Source organism: Erpetoichthys calabaricus, chromosome 1, assembly GCF_900747795.2.
Source record: "Erpetoichthys calabaricus chromosome 1, fErpCal1.3, whole genome shotgun sequence".
Taxonomy (NCBI): Eukaryota; Metazoa; Chordata; class Cladistia; order Polypteriformes; family Polypteridae; genus Erpetoichthys; species Erpetoichthys calabaricus.
In genome coordinates this window covers 166,600,731-166,619,436 of record NC_041394.2, presented here as the reverse complement: position 1 = coordinate 166,619,436, position 18,706 = coordinate 166,600,731, and the positions used below count along the sequence as shown (strand labels likewise).

Sequence of the window (18,706 nt, the reverse complement as noted above, 5' to 3'; positions counted from 1 at the left end):
CATTGGAGAAAGAATGCACGTTGCACTTTTGCCGTCGCTGTACTTTATATATGTACACGGGAAGCTCTGCAGTCTACTTGTGACTTTACGCTGTAGGAAGTAAGTAAATAAATCAGGATAAACAGGTAAATAACATTCAATCTGGCTCTTATATACAAAGTACAGTGAAGGCAGCTTCCACCTGCAGCTACAGACTCTTCAGTACGCAAGCGACTCTCCACACTAGTGTTTAGATCTGGATTGGTGTATGTGCCCAAAAAAGAAGTCTGACTGCATTCTCGTACCATTGCTTGCGAACTGAAGTGTCAGCGTGCACTTTTCGTGGCATTACACATGTATTTTTTGAGCATGCCCGTGTCGATCAAACACAGGAAGCTCTGCAGTCTACTTGTGACTTTACGCTGGAGGAAGTAAGTAAATAAATCAAAGTAAACAACATTCGATCTGGCTTTTATGTAAGTAACATATAAATGTTAATGTTTTGGGCACAACCACCGTTCAGATCTAAACACTAGCATGGAGAGTCGCTCGCACACTGAAGAGTCTATAGCTGAAGGTGGAAGCTGCCGTTGCTGTATTTTGTATATAAGAGCCAGATTGAATGTTATTTACCTATTATCATGATTTATTTACTTATTTTCCTACAGCGTAAAGTCACAAGTAGACTGCAGAGCTTCCCGTGTACAATACAAAGTACAACGACGGCAAAAGTGCAACGTGCATTCTTTCTCCGATGTAGAACCGTCGTCACCATCTGAGTTCACCTCTGTTATAGCGTGTCTTTATGTGAAAACAACGGTGTCAGATTGGGGGGGTGGGATCGTGAACACGACTGAGAGAATAAAACTGAATAAAAAAAAAAAAGTATCATAAATTTACACCGACTTTTACAGACTCAAATCAAATGTATGTTTTTATTCTAAAATAGTAAGAATAAGCGCAGCTCACTTCTCAAAACTGAGTCATCCGGGACTGAACCCATGAAGTTTGGATTACCAATCAACAGCTGGTACTGTTGCGCCACCGAAGCGATCATATCAAAGGGGTGTGAATGTTGCACCCTAACGCGGGTTCTTTTTCTGCAGTTATATACTTGAATAGAAGCGCACTTGTTTTGTTATATTTGTACCTTTTGTGAAAAGTGTTTCTTTGATATTTGGACTTCAGGCTTCACACATTAAACACATCATGTCTACATTTTGTCAATTATTACTAAAACATGAAAAAACGTTTCTGTTTTAACGATGTGTTTATATAGATATTGTTGTAGACACAGAACACATATGAAAATGCATGTGTTCCAAATAACCATATAGTATTTATAAAAGGTGTCATTTTACTTGACTTCTCACTCTATACAACTCTAAGCAACTGACACACAGGTAAACAGACTTGAGGTGAGAAAACTGTGTGGCGGTGGGGGGATGTGACAGTAGGCTGCTGGCTGCTTGTCGACACATTGACAGGACAAAAGACGCTGATGGAGAGGTGTGAAGCGATTTAAGGTGGGACAGATCTACGAGTTTTTTCGTAGGCTTTGTAGAGGAAAGCCAAGCAAAATGACACCTTTTATTGGCTAACTAAAAAGATTACAATATGCAAGCTTTCGAGGCAACTCAGGCCCCTTCTTCAGGCAAGATGTAATCAATTCGTAGGCTTTGGTAATTCTAGTGGTAAAAAACAATGGAAAAGGCACATGAAAAAAAGAATTTCAGCGAATGTGAAGTGGAGGTAAGGAAAAACATACTATATGTTGGCTGCACTGGTATAAACAAGTTCAAATTCAGAAAGTCACACAGTGCCTGGAAGAAAAAAGAAGTGGGTCAGATATCATAGTCGACGTGAAAAGGTGAGTTGCAGCCTACCGTCTGTTTATTCTGTTTCAGACAATTACAAAACTAAACCCCGTGCAATGGTCAGGCGGTTATGATACTGCTGTGCCGAGTGCATCTTCTGGCACTGGCTACACACACAGCTGTGCCCTTGGAAACCGCTGGAAAGCCATCTGGCTGTGTTCTAATGGACACTGTTCTGCTGTCACAAAACACAATAGCAGATGCTGTACTATGTGACCACAAATTGAATGCAATTCTGCTAATTACATTCAAACAAAGTTGTAAGGGTCAGGTTCATCATAGCGCATCTGTTCAGGTACGTGCTTGCACACTGCAACAAACTTTCTGTGCACTATACAGCAGCACATTAATAGGAGTGGAAATGCTTTCTATTTACTGTACATAAGCAAATGAGTGGAAATGCTTTCTATTTACTGTACATAAGCAAATTCATTCTCCGAAGGTACCTTTAAAGTGTAGCAACGGCACCAAGTGCCACAACGGATTGATTCTCTGCCCTTTACTTTGAGGGGACTCACTATCCTTAAAAGGATTGCTTGCCTTTTGCTGCTCTAGTTGGAAAAAGCACCTGCAACTGTGCAGAGCTGTCGTTTTTATAGGTTTTTATAGGTTCTCCAGCTATATAGATAGATAGATAGATAGATAGATAGATAGATAGATAGATAGATAGATAGATAGATAGATAGATAGATAGATAGATAGATAGATAGATAGATAGATAGATAGATAGATAGATAGATAGATAGATAGATACTTTATTAATATATATATGATGTAATGCCAGCGCATTATTTTGGTGATTCATCCTTGGCTGATGCAACTTTTCCAGTGCCATTGCAATAGCAATGTGCTTGCAACTGACTGCTCTGATTACATTTGGAAAACTGTTGTCAACGTTGATGAGAATTGTGCTATTATGATTGCCAGTTCAATTACAGTGTAAGGAAATCTAGTGGATAATACCATCCTATACAGCTGGCATGGTGTGACTCAATGATGTTTGTGAAATACTGGTGTGACTCAATGATGTTTGTGAAATACTCGATTGTTAGCAAGTTCACTTTGTAAAGCTCCTGTGGCCAGTTGTCATCATCTGTAAATGAATTCTTCCATTTGCAATGTCTTCTAACAACGCTAAAGCAGCCGTGTTAGTTGGAATAGTCGGACCATTCCATGCACCATTACATTGTTATAGAATGATTACAATTCAGTGAATTAAATTTATAAACAATATTCAATTAATTTCGGTACATTTGATAAAACTTGCATTACAGATGTGAATTCAATGAAGAAAGCACACAACATAAACAGTAGCACCGCTTTGATGTTGGGTGCTGGCAGTTTGCAAAATTGAGCAGAAAATTGCATACCCAAGGGGGGACCCGGCGGTGAAAAAGTGACCATGGAAACGGGTGTACACAACATTTTTGCGCACATGCACTGTTTATACAGTACATGAGGCCCCAGGTGTGGTATTGTTCATTCTCTGTATTTCAGGTGTCATTTGACACTAAAGAACATTTTTTTCCTGTTAGATTTCATATATAAATGCTTTATTACAGTAAATATAAAAAGTCTACATACATCTGCCAAAATCATAAGATTTTTTGTAATAAAAAAAGAAACCAAGATAAATCCTGTAAGAACTTATACCACCTTTATTGCAAAGCTGCAATCTATACAAATAAGGAGAAAACAAATCAGAAACTGTTTAGTGAAAAAAGGAAAGAAAAAAATCATACAAAAACCTGGTTGCATTATTGTGCACACCCCATAAACAATTACTTAGTAAGTACCTTTTGATTTTATTATAGCACTCAGTCATTCTGCATAAAAGTCTCATCAGTTTGGCACATCTGTACTTGGTGATTTTTTACCCTCCTTGCACAAAATTTCCAGATCTGTCAAATTACAAAGGCATCTCCTGTGTACAGCTCTCTTCAGGTCACCCTACAGATTTTAAATTGGATATTGATCCTCCTTTGATGAAGCTTTTACTTTGTTGATTTTGATATATGCTTTGGGTTGTTGTCATGCTGAAAGTTGAAGATTATCATTTTTTAGATTTTGCGCCAAAAAGACTGATACTATTTATGATTCCATCTACTGTGAATAAAGCTCCAGTTCTAGCTGAAGAAAAACAGCCCCAAAGCATGATGCTGCCTCCACTATGCTTTACTGTGGGTGCAGTGTTCTTTTGATGATGTGCTTTTATTTTTGCGGCAGACATACCTTTTGTAATTATGACCAAACAATTCAACCTTGGTCTCATCAGACCATAATACCTGTTTCTACATGGTTGTGGGAGACTGGGTATACCTTTTTGTAAAGTTTAGCCTTACTTGGATGTTTTACTTTATTAGAAAAAGCTTTTGTATTGCTACCCCTACCCAACAATCCAGACATATGAAGAATATGACTGATTGTTGTCTCATGTAGCAAACAACCAGTACTTGCCAAGAAATCCTATAGCTCCTTTAACACCAGATTCCCTGAAGCCTACCAAAAAACTTGTAATCCCGAGCCACCTTAAATTCCTTTGCACCTCTCCATTAGTGTCTTTTGTTTTGTAAATGTGTCAAGCAGCAAGCACCCTGCTGTAATATCCCCGTGCTCCATGGGATGTTTAGTGCTTTGGATACTTTTTTGTACCTCTGGCCTGATACCATTCAATGATGAGATCCCATTCATGTTTTAAAGGCTCTCAGCAGACCATGGCTTTTGGAGTATGTTGCAACAAAGAGTATATCAGAATAATCCTATGAGAACAGCCAAACTTTATCTGAGCTCAATCAGAGCCACTTTATCAATGTCAGGTGTACAGTAACAATTATTTGAGATGAGACTTACTGTGATCGCTTGATTCTGAGCGCAGCCACATATTTGATTATTAAAGGACATGCATAGTAAGGCAACCAGGATTTTGTAGGATTTTTCTTTTTCTTTCTTCATAAAACAGTTTCTAATTTGTTTTCACTTTCTTTGTATAGAAAGGATTTATTTTTCATTTTTTTATTACACAAAATCTGCGATTTTGGCAGGGGAGTGTAGACATTTTATATCCACTGTATATATATAAAAAAAAAAAACTGTAATAACAATTAATGCCCCTTTATACAATATGTTTATTTTGAATTCTTACCAAAACATACTTAGCTGTCATTACAAACTTAGCTATCATTCAACATGTATATTTATGGCCATTAGAATCTGAATTATGCATTTAAATATCTAACAAAATACTGTTACAAATAAGTTTTTTTTAAAAAAAAAAAAAAAAAGCTAAAGAAATGTTTTTACCTTATATAATTAAAAAAGAAATAATCCTGGGCACCAATGGCAGCATAAACTTTATATATACAGTGAATACATACCTCACAAACCCGTTCCAGTAGTTCAGACACCTGTTGCTCAACATTAATGAATTGGTTTGTAAGACTGAGGAAATGTTTTCTTATATGATGTGCTTTTCTACACAACAACAAAAACAAGATAAAGATGCTTTAGATAAGCTTAAATGAGGTCTAAACTACTGTAAGAATGATCCAAAGTAAGAGGACTGTTCAAATATAATTCCATATGGTTTTCTGATTTGATTTACTTAGCAAAAGATACTGTCTTAGTTTATGGTTTGAGTTAATAGAAATCCTTTGAAACTATATTTTATTGATTTGTTTACCTACAGTTTATTTTTGCATTCACTAACTTTGCTAAACATCATAACAGTAGTTTTAAGTCTTCTACGCTAGAACAAACAAAGCGAAAGTTAATACAGAATGCTACAATATTTTTTATGCCCTTTACTATTTCCCAAGAGTACAGTTGTGGATATTTCTGCCATGTAAATAAATACTGTATGCAACACTGAAAGAATAAAAAATAACTCAACACATATAATCTGCCTTATGTTGCTAAATAAAAAATAAAGTTGGTATACTGAAAATGTGTAAGGAAACTAAAGCTCTGAAAAGTGCAAGCTAAAACTTTGATTTGCCTTGAACAATTTAAAATTTTGTTGTGTTTATATGGCGACCCACACAATATTGAAACTGACAGCTATCCCAATACTCATACTCCATGATGGAAACTTTAGTTATGTTAGTTGCTTTGCCCTACCTAAAAAGTGAGAAACAAACAAACCCCACGGTCATTTAAAGGTATTCTCTGCTAGTCTGAGTGATTTGTGCTTTTGACATTGTGAAGTAACCACTCTGACCCTTGAGATGTACCACACATATTGCCTGAATTGTTAAACAAAATTATTTATTTCACTGGCTCACATGCATACTTCAAAATTGAAAACTTAAAATCCCTTGCTGGCCTAGCAACATTCTAACATCTCTGAGACAGTAATTTATCCAAGCACATTTGGCTAAAGCTATTAAAATTAATTAAAAATAAAATGTATGTGTACAATCTGGCTTAGTCATATGAATATTATTCCTTGACAATGTGCTGCTTGGGTGAACCTTCTATTAATTTTACTTTTGGCTTTCAGAGAGATTTCTGCAGATTTTCAACAGAAATACAAGTTTATTAGACTATTTATGGATGATTTATTGCCTAACAGCATCACCACTTCAATAGTCTAGGCCAATGTATATATGGTTTCCTTTTTTCTCTCACTACCTTTCCTTGAAAACTAACAAATTGGGGTAGGTGACTGGGTTTACGGTATAGGACTGAAGCAAAATGAAACTGAAATAAACCTTACAAGTGAGTAAATACTGTACAGTGCATCCAGAAAGTATTCACAGCGCATCACTTTTTCCACATTTTGTTATGTTACAGTCTTATTCCAAAATGGATTAAAGTCATTTTTTTCCTCACAATTCTACCCACAACACCCCATAATGACAAAGTGAAAAAAGTTTACTTGAAGTTTTTGCAAATTTATTAAAAATAAAAACACGGAGAAATCACATGTACATAAGTATTCACAGCCTTTGCTCAATACTTTGTCGATGCACCTTTGGCAGCAATTACGGCCTCAAGTCTTTTTGAATATGATGCCACAAACTTGGCACACCTATCCTTGGCCAGTTTCGTCCATTCCTCTTTGCAGCACCTCTCAAGCTCCATCAGGTTGGATGGGAAGTGTCGGTGCACAGCCATTTTAAGATCTCTCCAGAGATGTTCAATCGGATTTAAGTCTGGGCTCTGGCTGGGCCACTCAAGGACATTCACAGAGTTGTCCTGAAACCACTCCTTTGATATCTTGGCTGTGTGCTTAGGGTTGTTGTCCTGCTGAAAGATGAACCGTCACCCCAGTCTGAGGTCAAGAGCGCTCTGAAGCAGGTTTTCATCCAGGATGTCTCTGTACATTGCTGCAGTCATCTTTCCCTTTATCCTGACTAGTCTCCCAGTCCCTTCCGCTGAAAAACATCCCCACAGCATGATGCTGCCACCACCATGCTTCACTGTAGGGATGGTATTGGCCTGGTGATGAGTGGTGCCTGGTTTCCTCCAAACGTGATGCCTGGCATTCATACTAAAGAGTTCAATCTTTGTCTCATCAGACCAGAGAATTTTCTTTCTCATGGTCTGAGAGTCCTTCAGGTGCCTTTTGTCAAACTCCAGGCGGGCTGCCATGTGCCTTTTACTAAGGAGTGGCTTCCGTCTGGCCACTCTACCATACAGGCCTGATTGGTGGATTGCTGCAGAGATGGTTGTCCTTCTGGAAGGTTCTTCTCGCTCCACAGAGGACCGCTGGAGTGCTGAAAGAGTGACCATTGGGTTCTTGGTCACCTCCCTGACTAAGGCCCTTCTCCCCCGATCGCTCAGTTTAGATGGCCGGCCAGCTCTAGGAAGAGTCCTGGTGGTTTCGAACTTCTTCCACTTACAGATGATGGAGGCCACTGTGCTCATTGGGACCTTCGAAGCAGCAGAAATTTTTCTGTAACCTTCTCCAGATTTGTACCTTGAGACAATCCTGTCTCGGAGGTCTACAGACAATTCCTTTGACTTCATGCTTGGTTTGTGCTCTGACATGAACTGTCAACTGTGGGACCTTATATAGACAGGTGTGTGCCTTTCCAAATCATGCTCAATCCACTGAATTTACCACAGGTGGACTCCAATTAAGCTGCAGAAACATCTCAAGGATGATCTGGGGAAACAGGATGCACCTGAGCTCAATTTTGAGCTTCATGGCAAAGGTTGTGAATACTTATGTACATGTGCTTTCTCAATTTTTTTATTTTTAATAAATTTGCAAAAAATCTCAAGTAAACTTTTTTCACGTTGTCATTATGGCATGTTGTATGTAGAATTCTGAGGAAAAAAATGAATTTAATCCATTTTGGAATAAGGCTGTAACATAACAAAATGTGGAAAAAGTGATGCGCTGTGAATACTTTCCGGATGCACTGTATGTACTTCTTACTACACTGGGCAGAAACTCATTAATATGATGGGCCAACATAACTTTTAACTTATGCACCACTTCTGTGATTGCACACTTAAACACCATGCCATTTGGATAATTTAAGGGTCATATTGCTTGGTTGTTAACCATACAGTTATGGGCTTTTTATCCATTGTGTTCACAGTTCTTATGCAGTGAATATTTCCATATAGCATGACAGCATTGATTTTCAGCACTGATTTACATTTTTTTTTATTTAACAGATTTGTATTGTCCTTCATTGTAATAATATACTGTAATCTGTTATATTTGGTACTGCACACCTGCATTCCACTTCTCTGTGAGATCCTTCATTCAGCTGGATCTGAAAAATTACTGTCAAAGTTTAAAAATACCAGTCATTCTCTGAAGTGGTGTTGGATAGTAGAATCAAGTTCAAAAAGATTTAGCATATTTTAATATTTAATGCATAAAATGTAGCCATTAAAGTGGAGTAAGCCTTGGCTACAATATCTGTTAATTTTGATATATGGACAGCTTTTGTATAATTCCAAGAGACTCAACTTGGCAATACCAGCAACAAAGGTTGTATCAAATAGCACAAATGCTCTATGTACGTTTTTGTTCATTGTCTCACCCTTATTGATACTGAATAAGGACAGACTACAAAATCTCTCTATTATAAAGGAAAATCTTGAGACAAGACTATTCCCAAGAGATTTTTTCAAGTCCTGCCCTCCTCTCAACCATTTTCAACCACGCCCACGGTCCTCTCACCTCCCATTCGTGTGAATGCTTTTGTCAAACACAGTTCCTGCACTTTCACCTCTTAAGTTTTACGTATTCCTCACTTTAAGTTCCCAATAAAATAAGACCTATTATGCCCAAATCTTGTTGAAGAATTTCATCCTGAAAGGTTATCAACAGAAGAAATGAGTACACGGGCAATCCTAGCACCGAGAAGCGATGAAGTCAAACGAATTAACGCGAAAATTGTCAATCTGTTACACGGTAAATTTGTTAAATGCGTACTAATAGACCATGCATTAACAGTTGGTAGAAAACATCAACTTACAATATCCCGTAGAATATCTACAACCGTTAACACCGTCCGGTCTTCCACCGGCCAAATTACTGTTGAATGAAGGATGTATTGTAATGTTATTGCGTAATTTATGTCTGAGTGATGGGCTATGCAATAGGACAAGATTAGCTGTATTCAAAATTGGTCCAACAATTCTGACATGTAAAAGTTTAACAGGCAACATATTCTATGAATAACGTTAGACATAAAAGGAGATCTTGATATGCCATTCGTATTAAAACGTTTACAGTTTCCTGTGAGAATAGCTTTTGCTATGACAATTAACAATCACAGGGACAAACATTCAAAAAAGTTGGTATATTTATTAGAGATAAAGAAACGATATTCACTCATGGGCAGTTATACGTTGTGTTGTCACAATGCAAGTCCAAACACGGAATCAAAATTCAATGTGATCTTGAAAAAAAGTTAATTCCAAATACTGTTTTTACTGAAGTTTTACAGTAAAAGTGTTAAGTTTAAAAAGTATTTGTGTGTTAATTTCAAAGCCAAATAGAATGAAAACGTATAACGCAATGAAAACCTCTAACGCAACATGAAACATACAGTGGAACCTCGGGTCATGAACGTCTCGGACCACGTACAAATCGCGTTACGACCAAAACGTTCGCCAAACTTTTGCATCTGTTCACGACCACACACTCGGGTGACGAACAAGCCAGTTTCCCTTCCGGTTCGTACGCGCCGATGATTTCCGCACGTGTTCAGTCTCTCCCTGTGCATTCCCTGTGCAGTGAGTGAGCAAGAGTGCAAGAGAGAGAGAGAGCGTGAGCGAGCGTATATATATATATATATATATATATATATATATATTTTTTTTTACATACAGCTCGTACGGTCTGGAACGGATTAATTGTATTTACAAACAATCCTATGGGGGAAATTACTTTGGGTCACGACCAAATCGGGTTGCGACCAGAGTTTTGGAACAAATTACGGTTGTGACCCGAGGTTCCACTGTAATTTTCTTTTAATTTATTATGTTTTACTATTTTTTTACTATGCTTAATTACTTGCTGTAATGTAAAATAGTTAGTTCTATTATGCATATGTAACAATTCCCATGAAAATGACAATCTGCTTAAATTGTACATACGCTTCCCCGTACGTGAGCGGCAGATCTGAGCAGTGGTGCCCGCCCGGGGGTTGGTGAGCGAAGCAAGCTGGGGGCAGAGCCCCCTAGTGATTTCAAAATATTCATCATCTGCTGCCATTAAGTCAACAGTATTATTTAGTCAATAAAAAAGTATTATATCATCTGTGTGAATTTTGTACATTTTCTCTGGGTTAACATGTGCTCTTCACATACTCTTCTTCTCTCCAGTGTTTGAGAGATGATCATGGCAGACAGATTGGAGACACTAACATGTTCCTGACTGGAGTTTGATGCTGCAAAGATAGGCTCTGGCTGTTTAATTCAACTTAAATCAATTCATTTTTGTACAGAACTTGGCTGAGTGCAAGACCTTAGATCTTGTCCAATGCACAACCATAATATGGAAACAGTAAAATATTAAACCATACAACATTTGAAAATATAAAAATGTGCATCACTATGTAAATTTAAGTACATCATGCCAGCATAAAGTCCACTTAACATAAGAACTGACATAATTCCAACTGGCAACAGAGACGAAAATAAAAGATTTGTTAACAGCATTCCTGGAGAAAATAAACTTCTGTAGGCTCCACAGTCCTTTATGACAGTGTTGAACTGAGGATTGCAAATTCAGAACATGGGTGGATAGCATTAGTAGTGTTTAAGAAATCCAAGGAAAAACATACAACTAACCTCATCCAGTCATCTGCCTTTGAGAGAAAAACCTGATATTTCTGGATGCATTCATCATTAAATAAGGTCCTTGCTTTTGTTGAATGCAACAGAAGTTTCTGCCTACAGAAGAAGAGACATAACATTTAATTCACAAGTTTAAATGAATAAAATCCAGTGCTTTGAAACATTAACATTAAAACCTACTTGTCAAATTTATGAATCTGTTCTTCATTATAAGGCAGACCTATAAAAAAAAAAAAAGTTAATTTAAAAAAACAATTTGAGACTATACATATTATTCTCTTACATTAAAAATTCATCATTATTTGCACAAAAAAATATGGAAAGTCTCTGTGAAGAGGAGACTTTGGCCAGTCTGCAGTATTCCAGAGTCAGTATTTCAAGGCCCTATTTTGTCCTTTAAGGAATGGCTTTCTTACTGCTACTCGCCCTGACAAACCTGCAGCACAAAGACTCCTCTTCACAGAAGAAACTGAGGCTTTTTTCGATCACTGTTAAGCTGTGGTGCTGTGTGGTGCCTATCACACAAGCTGGTGAACCTCAGAAACTTTTCTTCCAATTGGGTTGTGACTTTGGCTCTGCCAGATCTTTTCTTTTCTGAGTTTCTTCCAGTTTCCAATTGCCTTTGAATTGTGTAGGACAGTGTACTCACTGACACTTTGATTTTTTTTGCAATTTCTCCAATTGAAAGGCATATACTTTGTATGGGCAGTAATGCTCTGTCTCGTCTCATTTCATTTGTTAATTGCTGTTTTCCTGCCATTATCACTGGAATATTGTCCAAGTGTGACACCATTAACGCGCGCCAGAATATGATAACAGATAAAATTACCCCAGTACTACAAACAAAGAAAACATATGAACTCCCAGAAATCCAATATTTTGACAGTGAGAAAAGAAATGAATAGGTTATTTGGGCATTTGGATTAAAAGAACTGGAAGACATGGTGGAGACATGCACTGTCATGGAAGACAAGTTGAGAGATAGACGCATGATGAAGTATGAATAAAAAAATGAACACTAAAGAATGTGTCTCAATTCTAAGGATGCCTAAGTCTGTGAAAGTGGAGAAACAGAACCAGAAAATGAGGTGCGGAGTAAACTAAAATACTGGCCATAAAGTCGGTTAATGTTATAGAGTATTGTGGTGTACTCTAGATAGAAAACACAGATAGTACCCCAGGTTTCAAAGAACACATTAGAATCAAAACTGAAATGTTGTTGGGTTGGGCAACCAACCTAAAAGCTGCTTATAAAAATACATCCATCATTTTTATTTTTACAAAGAAATAATAAACATTTAAAAAAATACTAATTTGGATAAATAAATTTATGTTTCTTACTTTAAGCCTAGTATATATTAACAATAAAGTGTTATCAAAATTTCAAAATAGTTAATATATACCTTAACATTGTATTGTAGCCTACAACAGATTTAAATGTTTTTCATTTTTAGTGCCGGGACTAATTGTAAGGAGTACCTGCTTGCTTGATGATTATAAGGCTTTGCCAAAATACTTATAAGTCATAGCTAACATTTAATTGTATCTTCTAAGATGAAAACTGTATCTTGTGATCTATGGCCATATCTGAAGATAGGCTGGCCATAAGGTGTGAACATACAATTTTGACAGAACAGATAGCCCTGAAGGGCTTATTGAAAAACCTCTTGATTTATTAGGGTTTTTGAGTAAACTCTGACAAACTCCAAAGCAGGAATTACAAAGACATACTTCTAATTTGGAAATTGTGCTTAGAGATGTTAGACTCATTCAGAGAAACTAACTTGTCAGATCTGTAAAATTCAAATACTTAGAAGGGCATTTGGTTGTCAAAAATCAAAAGTACTAAAGATAATTTTTCATTCTTTGTTCATTGGATAACTTTTGAAAATCCTTGCTTTTACAATTATTTTTGTATTGCTCTATACTTATTTTTGATTATAGCAGTCACAGTGGCATCAGAGGAAACAAGCTTAAATTAATTAAATAAATCAAGTCATGTCTAAGGTCAAAAATCTTAAATAAAATTTTGAAAGAACCTGCAGAACAGAAACCAAGAAAGTTTTTTTTTTTTAATAAGTTACAATTTTGTCTTAACCTAATTTATGTGAAAATATAAGATTCATAAATATCAATATTGTTTTATTTTTTACCACAACATAATAGCATACTTTCATGACACTAATTTTAAATAACCTTACATCTAGGTGGCTAATGCTGGACCTGTTCGCAATAAAAAGACAATCTAACAAAACAAATGAATACTTACGTCGTTCAGCTTTATCTTTCTTAAATTGCTGATAAATCGCTGTGATGGAATCCAGTATTACTTTCATTCTTTCAGGGCTGCAGATGAGGAGAAAATTCATCAGGCTTACTTAGAAATCAGGCTACTTCAAACAAAAGAAATAAACTAAGCTCAAGGTCAGTATCAAGTAATATTATTTGAAACACATTAATATTATTAGCTATTTTATTAGCTATTTATAGCCAGTAGCTATATAATTATAATCCCTATTGCAGACATTAAAAGGTAGTATATGAAGCTCCATGTTCTCATATGAAAGTTATACAAAAAGCAACAAATTCGTGTAAAGAAAAAAAATCCAACCTCTGCTCCTTAGGGACAAGCTGACAGAGATGGGAGTAGATTCATACCTGGTGGCAAGGATCGTGGACTATCTTAAAGACAGACCTCAGTATGTGCGGCTCGGGAACTGCAGGTCTGACATTGTGGTCAGCAACACAGGAGCGCCACAGGGGACTGTACTTTCTTCGGTCCTGTTCAGCCTATATACATTGGACTTCCAATACAACTCGGACTCCTGCCATGTGCAAAAGTTCGCTGACTACACTGCTATCATGGGCTGCATCAGGAGTGGGCAGGAGAAGGAGTATAGGGACCTAATCAATGACTTTGTTAAATGGTGCGGCTCAAACCACCTACACCTGAACACCAGCAAAACCAAGGAGCTGGTGGTGGATTTTAGGAAGACCAGGCCCCTCATGGACCCTGTGATCATCAGAGGTGACTGTGTGCAGATGGTGCAGACCTATAAATACCTGGGGAGTGCAGCTGGATGATAAATTGGACTGGACTGCCAATATTCATGCTCTGTGTAAGCCGACTATACTTCCTTAGAAGACTGGCATCCTTCAACATCTGCAATAAGATGCTGCAGATGTTCTATCAGACGGTTGTGGTGAGTGCCCTCTTCTACGTGGTGGTATGCAGGGGAGGCAACATAAAGAAGAGGGACGCCTCACGCCTGGACAAACTGGTGAGGAAAGGCAGGCTCTATTGTAGGCATGGAGCTGGACAGTTTGACATCTGTGGCAGAGCGACAGGCGCTGAGCAGGCTCCAGTCAATCATGGAGAATCCACTGCATCCACTAAACAGTATCATCTCCAGACAGAGGAGCAGCTTCAGCGACAGACTGCTGTCACTTTCCTGCTCCACTGACAGACTGAGAAGTTTGTTCCTCCCCCACACTATGCGACTCTTCAATACCACCTGGGGGGTTAAACGTTAACATTATTCAAAGTTATTGTCTGTCTGTATACCTGCATTGTTATCACACTTTAATATTTTCTTTATCAGTATGCTGCTGCTGGAGTATGTGAATTTCTCCATGGGATTAATAAAGTATCTATCTATCTATCTATCTATCTATCTATCTATCTATCTATCTATCTATCTATCTATCTATCTATCTATCTATCTATTCTATCTATCTATCTATCTATCTAAAGTTGGATTTGGCTTGAGCTTGGGGGGTAATTTAAATTGTTCTATAAATACTTTAACCTTTTTAGAGTTGAATATTCCATAATAAAATCATTCATTGCTTCATGCTATTTCACTGCTTTTGAAAATGCTGTCATATTGATAAAGCACATTGATACTATATAATGTAATTGATACCTGCCTCAACAATTTCAATTTCACTCTGCCCCTGGGGAAAACTGTGCTTTCAGTTTGCAAAATGACCTTTTGAAACTTATCTTTGAAACTAAAAGCTGATGAGCTGTTCTCAGTTTGGGGTGCTGAGAACTGACAACCTCCTTCTCTTTTGTGGATCTGAAACTGAGTTTCTCTACCAAGCCAAACTGTGTTCAGTGGACTGAAAAGGCTGAGAAGCAGCCATTACTTCAAAAGGGAACTTTAGCATCTAAACTGTTTTGCCAGAAAGAGTAATGCTTTTTTCATATGAAGTTGCAGGTGACATAGCCAAGGGTTTAACGGAAAGAAGTAATGCACCCCAAAAACAAAGTATCATGCAGCAAAGAGAAAGAATGCACTCCAAAACAAGGAAAAGCCTCCACTTGAACCTGGAGCAACAACTCTACACAACATGTGACATCACCTCTAAAGACCAAGTCTGTGCTAAGATAAATTAGAACTCTAAAGAATAAACAGCCAGCCTCTCTATGTTATATGTTTGTCTGTCTGTGTCATGCATCTTTCCATTTCCTATATTTATTGCTGCCTCTCTGGGTAGGCAGAATAAATCAAACTTTCTTACACTGCTCTCTTTTCTATGCGATTTACACGCATAAACCCCAAGACAAGCAGCACCTCATAACGGAGTAAATTTGCTTTTATCAAAGATCTCACCTATGTCAAGCCACATACAGTAAAAGGTTCATTACGACGATGTCTATAATTGTCCATTCACATTACATGTCACGGCTGTGCATAAAAGATAGTAAATAAATGGCTTCTGCAACAGCTCATCTTTAAGCATCAATACGCACAAAGTTTGATTTAGATCACAGTTTTAACTCTGTTGACGAAAGTGTTTGATGCTATGCTTGATTTGTAAGTACTGCTTTTAGTATGACTTTGAAGTATTGCAGCATGCAGTTTTACAGTTCAAGTATCATGGATTCAATTACCAAACCCAGAGGCTGTCTGGTGCATGTTCTCCCTATGTTAGTTTATTGAGGAGTGCTTTTTCATTTTCAACTTAGAGTACAGGCAGTGTTTCTTAGTGCAACTGTATGTGTACTGTTACTTTGTACTTGTGCCTCAAAATTTCTTGTGAGGACCATCCTTCAATGCCAGTGTATCACGCCACTCACATTGTGGTATTGTGAGCATATAAGAGATAAAATAAGGTGTTTCATCTAGCAGCGTGTTCACAGAATAATAACCCCCACCCTCCCAGACACACATTTCAAAGGGTTTGACTGCAGTGTACAATATATTTTATCCAGCTTTACAAACAAGTAGCACAATTAGAAACAGGATAAAAAAAATCTCTCACATTCCTGTTGATCCCTTTGGAGGCAGTGCCAGTGGGAGAGGTGGGGCAGATTACACTGTGAACAAGTCTCATGTACTTACAACCTAGTGACTGCCACCCATGGCTCAAACATGGCTGAGAAACACTGGTTTAGGTGTTATGTGTCTGTTTGACTAACTCTGCACTTATGGCTACCAGGAAAGGCGCTGTCTCCACCGTCATAAGACAGCCCTGGAAGAAACTGTTATGAAAATGTATGTATGTACTTAGATCATTCCAGATGTGAAATACAAGAAAAAAATACAAAAAAATACAATTGTCAGACACGCTTCCTGCGCTTTCAGCTCTTATAAATTTTATCAGGACAATAATTTTATACATTCTAGATGACACGTAAACAACAAAGCGAAGAAGAAAGAGCATGGACAAACATTCAAGAAAGTCATTTTATTTATTAGAGAGGTAGATATATATTGCATTGTCACGATGCAAGTCCAAACACGGAATCAAAATTCAATGCGATATTGAAGAAAAGTTAATTCCAAATATTGTTTTTACAAAAGTTTTAAAGTAAAAGTAAAAACAATGCATATGTATCAATTCCCATGAAAATAACTCTCACTTTAAATTGTATATCCGGTAAACCAAACCCGGGGGTGGGTGAGCGAAGTGAGCAAGGGGGTGGAGCTTGTTGTGATGTGAAATTTTGCATCCAAGTTGATAAATATTTTGTATGTCTTTATTTGTAACTTAGGCAAAGCAATGCAATATTAGTGTTACTTTATTGATAATAACAGCAATGGTTTGGGTCTCTTTGAATTTTATGACAGGGTTGGGGGAAGTGCCTCAAACAAGTTTGGCTAATATTTCTCTGCTGAAGTCTCTCAGTCAACCCCCACAGGAAAGCCAGGCTTCCTAACTGGCAAGCTTCACGGGGGTAGGTGTTGAAGGTGTTCTATACCCCCACTGGTCTGAAGTATGGCTGTTTGGAACTAGCATGTATCACATGTATCAGAAGCCTTTAAGTACCATAACATTCTATTGGCTGTAGGGGTTGGACAGAAAACCTATAAATTTGCTTGCTTTACCTCACACTCTCTCTCTCTTACCAAACTGATGATCATCTCACACCATGAACTGAAACGGACAATACAATGAAGAGCACAGCTCGGCAGCCATATTGAAACAGACTTGCGGCCTGTTCTGAAGAAGGCTGACCACAAAATGATGCCTTAAACTAGAGACATTTTAAGCAACTAACAAGTCTGTGTGCTTCTTGAGACTACACATCACCATTTATCAGGTTGTATGGTGCCAATATTCAAATGTACTTTTTATATTGTTATTATTATGAATATTATCAAAAATCCATTATTTAAATTGTAACTCCTGCTTGTGTTTTGCTACACCTAATTGCCTGAGGTTATACATGTAGAAGGGAAGGTGGGGAGAAGTTATTTGGTACAGTACCTTATAAGCAGTGGTAAGTCTGGGAGATTTAAGGCATTCTGACAAAGGCTACATATTAATAATACAAAAGGGGAAAGTAGAGTAAAATATTACTTTACCAAGACAAAACAACACTTCAACTACAATATTTGCTTTGAGAAATTGTTAAGATACAAGAGACTAAAGATTTCCAAAAAGGGACATGATGGTTCTAGAAGGCAGCATATATTGTGCCAAACAGTACAGCATTGTGATGCTATGGGACATGACATCTAAACTCGCAATGATAGCTGATAGACTGGGGCACAAAAGAAAATTGATTTCAGGGTTGTGCACCATAAACTGTCTTTCTTAGGTACTGTAAAATCTAGTTTTTGCAGAGAAATAAACCACCAATTTTTTGTGTTTTATTTAGTTGATATCTTAAGTATTTGTACTCATTACTCCTCAGCCATTTGCTGTGCTTTTATTACACAAGCAGAGTAATAGCTGTTTATTTTTGGGAATATAATTTAGGTAAAATAATGACAAAAAACCCCTCAGTGCATAAAGGGTTAATGGAGGATCTGGTTAAGAAAACAGGCAATAATTAAAAGCTAAATGCAGCCATTTAAAACTAAAATAGGCAAATACGCGCTCTGAATTATAACAGGCGCGTTAACTAAAATGAAGTCCAAAAAAATAATGCTTTAGTAGTAGATAAATGGATCTTAATTAAGAAATTGGTTAAAATGCAAATTAATGCATGGTCCTTGATAATAGACACAAAATTTCCCTTGTGATTTATAGTAAGTTGGAAATCTTCCTAGAGCTTGTGCAGTAAATTATTTCAGCAATTCATAAAATCAAGTTTTATGTAATAAAATGTAATTTTAAGAGAA

At 37.2% G+C, this 18,706-nt stretch overlaps 1 protein-coding gene across 1 annotated transcript in view; it reads right to left on the bottom strand.

Annotated features, from left to right (window-relative positions):
* tbk1 (TANK-binding kinase 1) overlaps nt 1-18,706 on the bottom strand; it is a 217,115-nt gene that overhangs the window by 13,110 nt on the left and 185,299 nt on the right. The window contains exons 15-18 of the mRNA XM_028808250.2: nt 13,396-13,472; nt 11,307-11,346; nt 11,121-11,222; nt 5,231-5,327 (exon numbers count right to left, since the gene is read on the bottom strand). Of these exons, the coding sequence (XP_028664083.1) occupies nt 5,231-5,327; nt 11,121-11,222; nt 11,307-11,346; nt 13,396-13,472 (316 nt within the window). The remainder of the gene's footprint in view (nt 1-5,230; nt 5,328-11,120; nt 11,223-11,306; nt 11,347-13,395; nt 13,473-18,706) is intronic.